Raw genomic sequence first — 15129 nt, 5'->3', positions numbered from 1 at the left:
GAAATACAGGGGGAAAAGAATACCTTGTATTCAGAAATTAGGACAGGTATGAGCTTTCATTCTGTCATCTAACTCCTAAGTAATATGAAGCATAATGTCCACACACAACATATAGCTAAAATATTTATGTTTATTTTGAAAACATGAAAGACATCCTGTTGGGTCATGTCGTCAGAACTATAAGATATAAATATATGGCATAAGAGACTGCAGTCCTGATTTTGGCAGACAACCCACTGCATTTTGAGTGAAAAGAAAGAAAATTACCATCTTGTTGAGAGACCAATGATGAAATGGCGTCTGGTCTACCTGTAGGTTACAGCAAGACGGGATGATGGATGATTGATGAGGAAATTATTATTATTATTATTATTATTATTATTATTATTAGGATAAGACAGACACAATGATTCATAAGAAAAACTGTTTGGAAGGATATTTGAAGGATATTATATCAGCAATAGAATAGAAACTGAATGAGATGAACAGTGGAGTACTGTATCATTAGAGGAAGAATACACTTCACTGAATTAATGTGGGGTGTTTACAGTCCAGTTGGCATAGAGAGCTGAGGATCTGCTACAGTATGCTACACAAAGTTGTCTTGTTGTAATTAAATATTAACTGGATGTTGCCATGAGAATGAGTCCAAAGTTTGCCATCAACTGTTTTTTTTATTTTTTTATTATTTGTTATAGGGGGAAGTCCCATTGGTGTTTGTACTCCCAGCACATTCCCCAGTATGAGTGTGCATAGTGTGATTATGTGAGCCCTCGTGCAGATCTGTAAGAACAATAATTTAGGCCTGTGTAACTAATAATTTCTTTAGTATTGAATATATAGTCCCACCAAACACCCTTTTAACCTTCAGGTCATCATCAACTAGCAGACTAATGCTAATTTTGTTCCTCTGTTGGCAGGCAGATTTTGTCTATTGGAATCTAAATTGTTCAGTTTTGTCATATCACACCACTACACCATGCTTACCTACTACATGAGTGTTCCCAAGCCCTGCACTGCGCCTGGGACAGACATCTTGTTTGGTCTGACACACTTTGATTAATATGTCAGGAATGCAAGACGTCAACTACTACCAGGAAACAAAGGAACACTTCTTTAAAATGAATCTCATTGCATAACTTTCTCGCCTGGTAAGATTCCAAACAGAAAAATACAAGAAAACAAATTATCATATTTCTAGTTTAACAACTATAGTATGAACAGCATTCCAGACATATTATGATAGAAGAGCCTAAATTTTATTTTGGCCCCCTGCACACGCAATAGTTTTATTTCCCTATATTTTCTGCATTTGCAATGTCCAGTTTGCAGGTATTCGTGCTCTTCACTACAACCTATAAGATGCACTCTCCTCCTAAACATGTGATGTCAAGCAATTCTCTCCTTCTCACTCTGTAGTCCACCAGTACTGCTCACACAGACATTTACGTGTAGCTTACACATGCAAATAGTGGGAACCTGGTTGGCCAGAGTGGGTGACAGGTGTTCCACTGTTTTAGGTCCTTCCCTGCCTGCCAGATCGTATGGAAATTAGGCACCACTATGCAGTGGGCACACACAGATATGATACCAACCAATCAGAGTCTAGGAAAGATGTAACATACAAGCTAGATATCCAAAGGGATCTCTTAAATGTCTCAATTCACTTCATTTATAATACATAATATACTTTTACATACATTTTTAGTTCTTCACTGGATTTCCATACATGCAGGTATTGTGCTCTAGATAAATGGCTCCAGGCTATAATATGTAAATGCAAGGCAAATCACTGCTTTCATTTTTAGGTTGATGAATGGATGGATTCTTTTTTTTCTGAAAAGCATACAAATCACTATATGCCACAAGGTACCATTGTTACCAGACAGTGTGTTCTGCTGATTCCCCCCCCTCCCAGTATTAGGGTAAAGGAGATAAAGCATGCATACACATTAGCTCAACACTGAGCTGAACTTCATGGCTTCCACAGAATACCTTTTTTACAGTGCAGCACAGAGGTCATGAGTGCAGTGGTCTCCTGTGTTCCTGATTGGCCTTGGTCTTATTGGCAACTGTATGCTCTGTATGACTGACTTCTCTGAGCATTGCCCCACCTCATATTGCCACGGGTGTATAATTCTGTCTGCAATGCCCAGATGAAATTCAAGTTCTTCCTTTCTGTGTTGACATTGTAAGACTTTGCTTCTCCCACCAGGCAGTTTGTGCTGTCCTTTCTCTAAAGAGCCATGATAATGGGAGCCTGGCCAGCCTGAACGACCTTTCTTCCCTCTCTGGTTCCCATGGTAACGTAACCGTTATGCCCATCACTTCCTCTTCCAGTGGCCTCATCTGCGGCAGCCACATCCTTAGTCTTTGTGCTAATCGGAGGGCCAGGATTTTGGAGAGCAAGCCAGTCCAGCACGCGCACCCTTTTTCCTTCTCCCCTCCAACTGTACCCCCATGCAGCTCCCTCACGAGTCCTCCAAAATCCTGGGGCAAACAGTATCGTGGGACCCCCCTGAGCTCCAGCGGGATATCATGGCTGTGAGACAGACCTTCAAAATACACCAGTGCAAAGCCATGTCCCTGCCTACCCCTCTGCAGCTCACACTCCAGGCAGGCCAGGGCTGCCCTCAGGATGGGCACAGTTGTTGGGCTGGGCTCCCTCTGTCCATCTGATTTGGCATGTCCACTCTTTTTCCCTCCGAGCACTTTTGCTGTTTCCTCCTCCACCAAATCATTATTCCTCATGTCTTTCTGACTCTCTTTTCTATGCTTTTTCTCTGCCTCCGATTGTTCTCTTGCTCCATCTTTCTTCCAGTGCCAATAGGCCTCCCTTGCCTCCGGGCTCCAGGCGATCAGGACCCTGCCTCCTGCTCCTCTGACAGCCTCACACTGCCCATAGAGCCAGGGCAGAGGCCCCAGCTTGGTCACACCACCTGTGTTCTGGGCCCAGAGTGCCATCCGCACCCCTGCGCACAGCTCCCCCTGCAGGAGGGAGGCCAGAGCACACACAGCAGATACCTGTGGCATCTGCTCTGAAGAACACACCAGCAGGACTGGCTTTTGTCCCAGCTGCCAATCTAGAGAAAGGTGACAAACAGAAAGTTTTATAAGCAAATCAAAATTAAGCTGAATTTCAGAACATGATAAACTATAGTAAAATGTAGGGTACTAGAACTAGACTTGAAGACTGGGGGTGTAAACACCCACAGAGACAGCAACATTATTCTGATTTTCACCATAAAGGGGTCAACGAATGTAGAGTATGTTCTCATTTATGAAAGGCCTTGTATAACTGTATGTATTGCAGCACAGGCCAAAAGAACTGCACAGAGACTGGTTTCAGCTTTAATCCTGAGTACTTTCTCTCGCTCTGCATCTGAATTACTGAATTACTAAAAAAATAATCAATAGCATGAATTAATTTTCACATCATTTTAAATACATGCAATACATCAATACCACATTGACTGTGAAACCCTGGATCCACACAGCTCCTAGACTGACCTGAGAGCCCCCTTCTGACACCACAGTAAGTCAGGCATGCCAGAGTCATCATGAACACAACAAGAACCACTGATGCCATGGCAATGAGACCCAATCTTCCATGTGAGGCTAAGGAGAGATGTGACAGTAACATTAGAAAAACAGATGGCCACACATTAAGCTTTTATGAGAAGCAGCACGCCCTCTCCTGGCCCAGCATGCTACTGAGAGTCACAGTAGCCTGCTTTAAGATGAAGTCAAACAAATATTTTCACAAAGAATTTACAAAGAGGGAGATGAATCACAGTGTGCAAGGCTTGCTAATAGCAAACATTTAGTTAGCTGCTGGTCTAAAGAGAGAAGTGAGAAAAGGTCTGAGCAAGCTCCTCTCACATACTCTGCTTAGAAATCTGTGTGCGTGTGCGTGTGCGTGTGTTAAGGTACACAAGGTACTCATATTTGCAATAAGGCATCACTCACACTGAGGGCATATCAGTCTCCTGCCAATGAGAAAGGGTGCAGATCTCCACACCTGCATACAGAAGGAAAGAACTTCACATTCCATCTGACAACATCTTTACATAATGACCCCTTTCCCAATGTACACAATGTACACATGGGAAGTTTAAGACCCCCCCACCCAACACACACACACACACACACACACACCCAATCATGGTCTTCCAGCTTGGGGCTCTCTAATAAAGGCAGTGCATCTTTTACATACATTTACACAAAGAATTTACTTTTCATCACTTGCGGAAAAGTGGCACCCAGAATATAACAATGAACTAACAATGAAATTATTATGTTGTTCTATTCAAAATCATGTCTGGGGGAGTTCTAAGCTATTCATTCTTACCTGAACACAGAGTCCTGTAGACAGGGTGGTGAAAGGGAGCCTTAACTCGGTCTCTGTGGTATTCTCCTTTGAGAGCCAGAACAGCAGCAACACATTAATCAAACGTAGAGGGATTCATGACTTACTGAAGTCCTGAAACAATCTGTCTCTGCCCTCACCAATGGCACTACTGAGTCTTGTTTAGATGCGAAGCACCTCATGGACCTGGCTCATAACTCACTTACTCACTCTCACATCCACTCATTTACGTTTAGCAGGCAGAAGATTCTCCATAAGGGGGAGCTGTTAACACTTAAGTAGCGGATGACACTGTGCGTCCTTGTCACACTGGTAGGAAATATGTTTAATCATAGGATTATTACAATGATGACTATTGTAACACCACAACACTGGAAAAAACATGCCTTACTAAACAAAGTTTTTTGGTTTTAAATCTACGCATACTGACCACCCCTCAGCCCTGCCGTTCTTGCTGTGGCAGAGCCCTCATAAGAAATTCTGAGTCTACTGATGTTTTATTAAATTCTAAATAAAATATTTTAGGAAAGGTGGGCTGATATTGTTAAGGAAATCCGAAAATGAAGTTTACTGCAGTTCTCAACACTGAAATATAAAACATAAAAAAGCAGACAACATAAAATCATGGAAATGGTGCAGGTGGCTTACAGTTTTCACAGAGTGGACAGCCCCTATGGCAACACACCGTTCCCCCTCCAGGATACAGAGCTGTGCAGAAAAGGATGCTGGGATACTGGAAGTGAGACGCACACGGAAGTGCCAGGCAGCTGGGAGAATCACTGCCTGCCATTCCAGGTGACCTGGGGAGAACGGAGCGAGAGGGAGATAAGTCAAGAGAGAGAGAGAGAGGGCATTGCACTGAGCAGGCATTGAGGTAGACAAAAGAATGTAACATCAAGGTGCAAGGGCATCCTTAAATGAAACAAATACCATAAATAAATAACAGAAATTCATTTTGGCCATGCGATAAAGAAAGAAATGTATATTCTTTTCTAAAAAAGTATACTGGACCAGAAAAGTCAACACAATGCAACAGACAGGAAAGGGAAAAAAGATTTTGTACATACTGTATGCTCAACTGAGTGAAATAAAAATGATTCCATTTCAAAATAAATAGCCCTTTGTTCTAATTAAATTCTTTAAATTCTTCAAAATTCTTAGTTACAAGAATATTAGATAAGCAGGCCTACGCCTCACAGACCCTGGAGTTCTGTCTGTTCCCTCATGTCTATGGAAGTTATGAATGGAAGGTCAGTGACCCCACATCTCCCAGGGCTATGAACTGAGCATGTGACTCTCAGGGTACCTTCCATATTCCAAAATTTATGTGGCCCTTTACTTTATTGGATTCATCTAGTTCTTTGTCATACTGTACCTAGCCGGAAGGGGCAGCGAACATCATAGGTGCCATTGAGTGAGAACTGCAGACAGGAACAGAAAGTTGTGGAGTGTTAATTAAAAGGATGAGTGTATCTGTGAGAATGGATCTGCAAGACAAATGATGCTGTAGACGTCTAGCCACACTGAAATCTACAGTCTCACCTGCACACACATCTTAGGGTGTTGGTCAACAGTGGAAACATTATACCTCTGAAAGAAAGGAAAACATTTTCATTACATATAAATATTCCCCCATGTGATACAGTACATGAGAAAGAAACAAACAGTCAGATTAAAACAGTTCATAACTGCGTGTAAATTGGGATGGAAGTGTACATCTTGACTGTGCCAATGGTGAATGTGGCCAGCGGTGCCATGAGGTGGCATGTAGTTGGCAGTAGTGTTTCCCAAGGAAGAGAGGCTTAGCACAAGAGCGAATCTGTAAATCTAATTAGTATCCAGCCATAGATGCAGCAGTTAAAAATCTTCCTAAACATTAACACTCACCCAGTCTTCCACCTGTAATGAGGAGTTGGGGACAGGGAGACAGAGGAGTGGATTTTCCTGGACTTGCCAGCAGAGGGAGGCAGAAGGCATCAAGGAGGCAGACCTGCACACCGGCTTCCAGACCAATGTCTGGTCATACATTTCATGAGAGCTGGAGATCCATACGTCTCTACCACCTGTTGGGGTGAGATAAGTAATAACAACCTTTATATCAGTCTGAACATACCTTCATATTCAGACAGAAAGTGCTTTGACATAAACTCACCAGCCAGTGGCTTGTTCTCAAAGGGGCAATGCTTTGTTCGTACTGCATCAGTTTCAGTGGGATACACCTGCAAACATGGCCATGCACACACACACAGACACATGCAAACCCACCCACACATGCACACAGGAACACATATGTATGGACACACAATAGCAAAAAAACCATAAATAAAATGCAGTAACAGAAAAAAGACAAAATGCAATACAGTGAAATCCTTTGCTCCTAACAAAATAAAGTTGCAGTGTTCTACAAAACAAAATGTATATATTAACAAGTGTGATATATGAACAAGTCAAATAACAGTGGGTATAAACTAAAGAAATGAGGGGATGGAATGGAACACTGTACATTTACAAACACCTTCTTATACCAGTAAATCGTGTATTTTAAAAGGTGTTGTTTGGAGAGAAACCAGAAAACTGTCCAGAATTCAGTGTCCTTACCTCCACACAGAGACAGGGCAGCAGGTAGGGGAAACTGAGATTGGCAGTCAGAGAATATGAAGTATCAATCTGAAATACATCCCAGCACAAACTTCAATCTCAAACTTTACTGCATCTATGCAATAATGAATACAATCAGAAAATCTGAAGATTCTGTAGTGTATATTATAATATTCAGTAGTACTCAGGGTTAGAAGAGACAGAATGTACAAATATGCAGGAATGGCTATTGTTGTAGATTTGCATATTTCTCGGAAAATACAATAAAGGCAAAATGGGATTGAGCTGATGTTTGAGCATCAGCTTGTCTGCAGCGAAGGGAAGGTGCATTGAGATGTGTTACGGCAGATGAGGAAATGATAAGAAGGTGACACATGAGAGATAATGCACCAATGGAGTAAGACAAAAGTAAACGGAAACCCAAAGTGGTCAAAAATGATGTTTGTTTGGGCTGATGTGGTATTTTGTTACATGTATGTCTCTGTTATCATGCAATGATTAATGGTATCGAACCTTATCTCCTCCTACAGCTAGGAAACTGGATTTATGAAACTTTACATAATTACTCTGCGAAACGCAGAGTGCTGTGCAATTTTTTTGATGGCATGTTTATTTTTCACAGTAAGTTTGACTCACTTAGCAAATATTGGCATACATAAGTGAAAACCAAAGCATCTAAAGAGCCACTGACATTCTAACAGCCTGTCAACTTTGTATCCCTTCCTTAGCTAGGTAGATCACTGTACCTGCGGTGTCCTGTTAAAGTAAGGTCATTTGTTAGGGAAGGCTTATACTTAAGGAAAATGTATAGTAGGATGTATTTTGTCATGAAAGACAATTGTATCTGCTGGTAAATCCCTGTACCTGCCGGTAAAAATCCCTTTGTTTATAAACCATACATTATGCCATTGCAGGTTTTATTACGTGTTAGCTGGATACTGTAGCTACAATTATTTACTTCAAGACTAGCCAATCAGGCAGGCTACATTATACACTGCAGCCTTGGTGAAAATGCAGCATGAAACAGAATTAATTCTGGAGAAAATCTTTAGCATGGCTGGGCAAAAAAGGAAAATTCAGGGGTGTGGCAATTATGTGGCGAAATACATGCGGGTGTCAAAATCAACAACAGTCGTGAACAGTTCACCAGAATAAAGAGACTTCTTCTTGACCCGGTTAATGCAGGCAATGAACCATAGAGGACTGAGCTGTGGTTAGGCCCTGGTTAGTAGTGCAAGAAGTATCAGGTGATGCAAGCGTGTTGTCACAATGATGGGAGAGGAGCAATGGAGCAATGCATTTAAAGAGAAACCTTCCCTTAGCTTTACTAGGAAAATCAGCAATTGTTAACTTGATACTCACTAATAGTTGTAATACTTTAATTCTTTGGTCCCCAGACTCTAAAGGTAGCTATTCAAAGCTATGCAACGGTCTTGGGGATTTCCAACAGCTATGTGCTTTTAGGCTTAAACCAGGAGCAGTAAAATGCAGTGAAAGAACATTAACTTACTAGGTGAAACACAGGAGGCTCGAGCTCTGTGCATTCAGAAGGTTGTTTGTAGCACAGTCTCGTTTTTATGCTGGGCCCTGGTAGTATGGAGACATTGATGAATCGAGATGGCCCATCCACAGATACGCTGAATCTCCGCATTCTTTTGAAACCTTTAAAAAAATTGACGTGTAGAGAAAATAATGTCATTCCCTGGTTCATCACTTGCTCTCATTACCTTTAATACAGTCCCTAATTTTGTTTGCTACAAACTTTATTGGAGCATTCTATGGAAAAGTTTACGTTCAAATTGGGACAATTATAAAGTTTCATTTTTGTTTCATACAGTATTAGGGGGGAAAAGGTGTCAGGTGCACTCTGCATAAATAAGCAAAAAAATGGTCGAGCAAAATTGTATGTCCCAAAGTGCACACTTGAGCCCAGCCCCAAAACGAGTCCTCTGGACTCACAGACTTTAATGGTGTATTTCTAGGGACCAATGAGTCCACAAGTGGACAAGGGCTTGAGGGGTGAACTATGATGTAAGAAAATCCTTCCAAAGCCAAAAATAAGTCTGCAGAGGAATGATTAGCAAATTGAAAATGTTGAGAAACAGACAATTTATTATCACACCTACAAATAGTACTCATATGTTCAAGTTTTCTAGGGCGTACGCTTCTCTCAATGTATAGTAAGGGGCAAGGATACGTAATAATATGAATAACATGAGTAGATATGCATGTTATTTATTGTTTGATCATATACATCTTGGACATTTGAGAATGAGTAAAATAATTGCACTTAATCTACTGGAAATTCAAAATACAGAATCAGTACTGACTGATACTACATCAGTATTTCCCTGTTAAGATCATACTTGTGCCTGTATGGTTACATATAATTACCTTCCAGGCCTTCCACCTCATACCAGCGTTGGAATGGTCGCTTTGTGGAGTTTTTGTAGTATGTTGTCACAGTCACTAACACTTTCTGTCCTGGGCGGGTCTCAATACAGTCATAGGTGATGTTGCATAGTTGCTAACAGAGAAAAAGAACCAGGTTTAAAAACATTTCAGAGGAGCCTTCTGTTTGTATGTAAACCATCTGCCCTGAATCATATACAGAAACCATCCACTTCTTACACAGCATGATCATGACTAAGATTTAGGTTTTAGTAAACTTGACATTGATTGGTTGTTTAGGGTTGCATGCGCAGTGAGACAGTGCATTGATTAGATAGCTGGTGGGTTGTGGCGGTCTGATTTTGAATTCCTGTGCCTCTTGGGCTTCTTGTTGTCCAGTCATGAGGCAGTTAAAATGCAAACACACATCATGCAAATCCATTTCAATCCCATTATTCACTTCTATTTAAATATCTCTTCAACAGCCTCTGTACTAAGAACAAAATAAACAGAGGGTCCACTTCTACTACAACAAGCAGGGTTATCTTGCTCCCCGGCAAACCCAGGTTACCCAGGTTACTTCAAAAAAGCACTAAGAACCGAAGGAATAAGGAGAGCAGGAGCACACAGAGCCTTTGAGATTTTAAAAACACTTAACAAATGGGACAAGACAAGACTGACATTTCCATCTCTACTTCATAGTCCTTCCTTACCCTCAGCCTCTTCTTTGCAGAACATTTCCATGACTACAGGCATAAGAAGGAGGGAGAAACTGGGTGAATGTCAGGGTGTACACTCTGGATATGAGCGTACTAACTTAAAATGCATATCATAGAAAATGCCATAAAAGCGTTATGGACAAATACCTTTTGTTTAAATGTGCTTTCGGCGAGGTCAAAGCATTCAATGTTTACTTTTTTCACTGGAAAAGATGGGGAAAGAAAGGCAGGAGACATAAATTACATCAGTAATGTTAGGTTCTATCTTCCCCCATATGTGAGCAACCAATTTACTGGTTTACCACTACTGAATTCACAGATGATCTGATATGACTGCTACCTTTGGCAGGCACTTGAACCTGGGTGCGAACAAATGTGCTGCAGGGCAAGCCTGGGGTGCAGTTCCACACTGTGGACAGCTCCAGCCGACGGTCCCAATGACCAGGGCCACTGGAACCTGAGGGATTTCAGTATGGGTATGCTAAACACAGTGAGCCTTACAAAACTGCACACTGTAATAACAGAAAGTACTGGAAAATTCAACAAATAACGTAAAACAGCGAAGTGCATTATCTGTTAGGTATGTGGCCAAGTAAACTGAGGAAATGAGGGGGGAGGGAGGGAAAGAGGGAGGGAGGGAGGGAGAGAGAGAGAGACAGAGAGAGAGAGAGACACTAAAGAACAACCAAATAAAACAAAATTATCAATACATGCTATATCAAACCAAAAACAACATCAAAATGAAAAAAATAATAAATCTTTGTCACAAATCAACAGTATGCAAAGTATTTGTAGTATGCACACTCAAACCTCAGGAGCATTGAGATAACTCCCCACAGCATTCTCACTGAATTTATAAGCCCCCTATTTCAAATTTTGTTCCTCCTTGTCAGCCATATGCTGAGATCGATCATTATAGTGCACTCACCTGGTTGAGCAGTCTAGAAAGAAATACAAGAAAGAGACAAAAAAAAGTAAATGTAATACCTCTGTTAACTTCAAGGGATCCTTAATCTTTAATGTCCCAGATATGTACAACTACAACTTGCTGAATGGTTGAGAGATGAGCCATAAAAGTAGACAACATTTGCAATTCATACTTTGTTATATACTGTAGTTCTGACCGATAGTGACACCGGGTGAAGTGATTTTGAGCTGAGTGTGTTTCTGGGCATGTGTGTTAGTCACTGAAGTGATGATTGTGTTGCAGAGACCTTTGATCAGTTTTGTGTGAGAGCAGGGGGATGGTGGGCAGAGAAGGGGAAATTCTGAAGGACTGTTACTCCTCAAAAACAAGAAAATGGAAAGTACATCATGCATGAAACACACCCACATTTACCATCATACCCAACCAATGAATTACTTTTATTCCAGTGTTCTTCACCCGGAAGCTATATCATGGATGCTACAACAAGCACTACACAATGTGTTAACTACATTCATCCTTTGCAGTTCCACATCACCTTAGTAGTAGTAGTAGTTACCTTAATTTGGGGAATTCTAATTAGTTTAATATTTTGCTGGGCTAGTTCTTCAACTATGATTGCGCAGTTTACTGTGCTCTGTTAATGAGTAATACTGCAAAAAATAACCAATTGATAATTTCAGTCTAGACCATTGTATAAAATTTTTTTTTTAAAAACACACATATAGTATTGTAAGTAGTGTGAGTAGTGTAAGTAACCAACAATACTAAATATTTGAAAGCCGGTACAATAAGGCTTACAAAGATTAAAATCAAGCATTTATTCATTAATTTTTGGAAATATTGGTTACAAATTGTAGGTCCACATTTTGTACTGAATATACATTTTCCAGGCACATACTCACCAGCCACTTTATTAGGTACACCTATCTAGTACCAGGAAGGACCTTATTTTGCCTCCAGAACTGAATTATTTGTAGAATGGATTCAAAAAGGTGCTGAAAACATTCCTCAGGGATTTTGGTCCACGCCTTGATAGCGTCATGCAGTTCCTGCTGATTTTTCAGCCATGCATTCATGCTGAGAACCTCCCGTTCCACCTCATCCCAAAGGTGGGTCTACTGGATTGAGATCTGGAGCTGGGGACTGTGCAGGCCACTGTTTGGAGGAGCAAGCTATTTGCACTAACTAGCAGGTGTACCTAATAAATTGGCCAGTGAATGTATGCTTCAGAAGTAATGTGTAACCCATTGTTCAACATACTGAATAGGTAGATAAAACTTTCAGTATAGCACAAAAATGGTAAATGTACTACTCCTACTACTACTACTAATAATAATAATAGCTTTTATTTGCCAGATGTTATGACAAACCTAATTTATTGGTGACATGACACACTTACAACATGTGTTAAAACAAGTTAGGTAATGTTGTGGTTGGCAAAAACAACCTAGAAAGTGTCTTTGGAGCGTTTTACTAGACGAAATTTAATGAACGGGTCGAATACTATAGCAAAATTAATTTAATATTTGTTGGTGATATTTGGACCTGGACAGATTACTGACTGCTACTACTCCTACTACTACTACTAATAATAATCATTTAACGGAAATTTTCTTTATTACAGAAATAATACAAATCTTACCTCATTCACGTTCACATCAGCGTAGGGGATCCCTTCAACGGCAACGGCGAAGGTCAGCATAAACATTGCGAGCGCCGCGTATGTGAAACCTAAATCAGACATCATGTCCACTTCACTGCATGCGCCAGGTACGCCAGCTGTAATAAAAGGCTAGTGAGCCGCATGTACAATATTTAGAAATATCCCATCATAATTACAAGTCCAACTTTCCTATAGCCTACATATAGAAGACTATATATTTCAATCCAGCTAGTAGGAATAACGATTAATTCCTGTGCATTCAATAAAGTAATATCGTCCAATGTTCGAGTGGTCGCAGCAAGTATCAACAAGAGTGAAAGAAGATGCTGTTCCGCGCTATGAATTTGAGCATAGTACTAGGAAGGGCAGGACACAACACGCACTATAGTAGCTAACTCCATCCGTTTTCCGGGCAAATACACGTGTTCTCCCTGTGCGTTTTAGCGGCATAGAAACTTTAGGTCACTTCTATGAAGACAACATACATTGCATAGAGAAATACACTGTATACTGTATGTCAGTTTTATTTTCCATAATAATCATCTACAAAAACTATAGCTACCAATTATTCCAGCTTCCAGTTGGACTAACGCACTGTAATCGGTATAAATACTCTTGTGAGGACGATCGTTTTTACTCTAAAACGCAATTACAACCGTGAACTGATACACTACATATCTCCAGACCGGTGCTGGCTGTTCGAAAAAGACGCAACGAACTTGGAGACGCAACGAACCCCCGGGGAGTTACATTTGATGGGTGTTTTCGTCCCACAAACGTCTGTTGTACCACATGCCAGTGTGAGCGGTTTTAGTCTCGATCACGGTTCTGTGGTGTCGAAAAGTAAACCTGACACTGGACAGGCCAAAGTTCTTTTGGGATGCAAATGTTCTGCGCACACCGACGACATTGGAAATTGATTTTCTTTTTTTTTTAAGCCTAAAATATGGGAATATGCTGTGAGCTCCCCATGTGACAGATTTCACAATTTAGTCTTAGGTTTGTATAATGGTAAACGAGCAAATAATAAAATTCACGTTTAGAGTACAGCTATGCTATTAATATGTTCGTTTCATTACATCACCCATAGTACACGGTGCTGTACCAGGAACATGTCAACACACGTTTTGCTGTCTGTTATATACACGTGGTCAAAACGGAGCATCGACGTGCTTCCTGTATAAGGTAGGCATACTTGCTAAAAAAAAAAAAAAAAACTCAAATGTTTTGTTTTTTTCCCATATGTATGCGAACATAAGATGTGGTTATTGTAGCACAAGCTTACCGAGCTATGGCTTCTTTTCACAATCGGGCAATTATGGTCCCTTTTAATAACAATATATTCAAAATGATAAATATCTATATATCGATTTCTATATTGTGCCCATATTTATTTTCCGGGGAGCAGTGGTCTGTGAGGTAGTATATGGCGTAGGAAATGGTTCCAACTGAAAACCAATGAAACCACGGTTTGAAGAATAATCACATAAAATACACACTAACAACCTCTGGAGGCATATCGTCACTGTACAAGCTGCTTTGCAGTTATTTATAGTGTATTTTCTTACTTTAGATCATGAACCCCTAAATGCCCCTACACCAGCATTTTGGAAGCTGGAAAAATGTCAGAAACTTCTGAAAATATTGAAAATATCCTCAACACAACACAAAACACAAAAACTGTCCGAGCCAATCACAAATATACACTAAAACTGAAACAATATACTTTTTTTTTTAAAACCACAAGGTGATACCGTTAAGATCTTCTCTGGAAATCCCTGTGTTGGCAAATCCAAGATGTGCCTCAAATTATCCTCAAGGACAATGCAATGTAGATGGTGCTTGTCTCTCTAAACGGTCTGTACACATGTGCATGTAAAAACCTGCAGAACCAGTATAAGACAAAATATCTTTTGCTTGAATACCACACCCTGTCTCTCACCCTGAGACAAACACAATACGTTTCAAGATAGCATAAAACAGTGAATAGGATTTCAATTTCCCCTAAAACACTTGCTTCACCTAAACCACCTCCCAGCCATGCTTGTCCTGGAGGGGATTACTGAAACTACAGTACAATCAGTCATTTTAAGACAGCTCACCTTGGGGCTACACACCAGGACAATGAATCACCCAAAATATAAAGGCCATAGCAATGAGGCAAATATTTAGTTGACTGGCTGCATTTTCTAAAATGTGTTGGGCATTTAAACTGATAAATGTAATAACTCCTACTGCATGTTAATATAGTAGACTAAAGGGTATTTTTCCCCCACAGCTGGTTTTCTGAACAAGAGGGGCACAATTTAAATTGAATACAATGGTTGGAACCAATATACTATACACCTGTAGATATGAAGACACGCCAACGATGTGGATGTGCAAGCAGATCACATGTCCTCACTCATTCATAAAATGCCACCACTTTGACAAATTTAGAAATATGAAATGTCAATTATAG

The 15129-nt window shown here is 40.4% G+C and overlaps 1 protein-coding gene across 2 annotated transcripts; it reads right to left on the bottom strand.

Annotated features, from left to right (window-relative positions):
- Positions 1 to 110: 110 nt before the first annotated feature.
- LOC118208428 (interleukin-17 receptor C) lies at positions 111 to 13762 on the bottom strand. Of its 2 annotated transcripts, XM_035383096.1 has the most exons (18): positions 13419 to 13762; positions 12648 to 12784; positions 11006 to 11018; positions 10418 to 10534; positions 10225 to 10280; positions 10072 to 10104; positions 9362 to 9494; positions 8478 to 8629; positions 6968 to 7036; positions 6522 to 6588; positions 6257 to 6432; positions 5912 to 5959; positions 5745 to 5790; positions 5018 to 5169; positions 4352 to 4417; positions 3970 to 4021; positions 3511 to 3618; positions 111 to 3083 (listed from the first exon to the last, which is right to left on the bottom strand). In XM_035383096.1, the coding sequence occupies exons 2-18, from the start codon at positions 12750 to 12752 to the stop codon at positions 2164 to 2166; spliced, it is 2313 nt and encodes a 770-aa protein (XP_035238987.1). In that variant the 5' UTR covers positions 12753 to 12784; positions 13419 to 13762; the 3' UTR covers positions 111 to 2163. The 2 variants fall into 2 exon arrangements, with proteins under 2 accessions (XP_035238987.1, XP_035238986.1); XM_035383095.1 differs by lacking the exon at positions 13419 to 13762 and having other exon boundaries at positions 12648 to 13209.
- Between the last annotated feature and the right edge of the window lie 1367 nt (positions 13763 to 15129).

Source organism: Anguilla anguilla, chromosome 11 (genome assembly GCF_013347855.1).
Source record: "Anguilla anguilla isolate fAngAng1 chromosome 11, fAngAng1.pri, whole genome shotgun sequence".
NCBI classification, from domain to species: domain Eukaryota; kingdom Metazoa; phylum Chordata; class Actinopteri; order Anguilliformes; family Anguillidae; genus Anguilla; species Anguilla anguilla.
The sequence above is the reverse complement of the archived record's forward strand: the minus strand, read 5'-3'. Positions and strand labels throughout refer to the sequence as shown.

Bases quoted from the DNA above. Each gene is read 5' to 3' on its own strand.
- LOC118208428 (XM_035383096.1), bottom strand. From the start codon at position 12,752: ATGATGTCTGATTTAGGTTTCACATACGCGGCGCTCGCAATGTTTATG. The intron at 6,589-6,967 runs GTAAGGACACTG...CCATGTTTGCAG, and splicing joins TGCCCTGTCTCTGTGTGGAG to GTGTATCCCACTGAAACTGA. The intron at 5,960-6,256 runs GTGAGTGTTAAT...CCTTTCTTTCAG, and splicing joins CATTACAGGTGGAAGACTGG to AGGTATAATGTTTCCACTGT.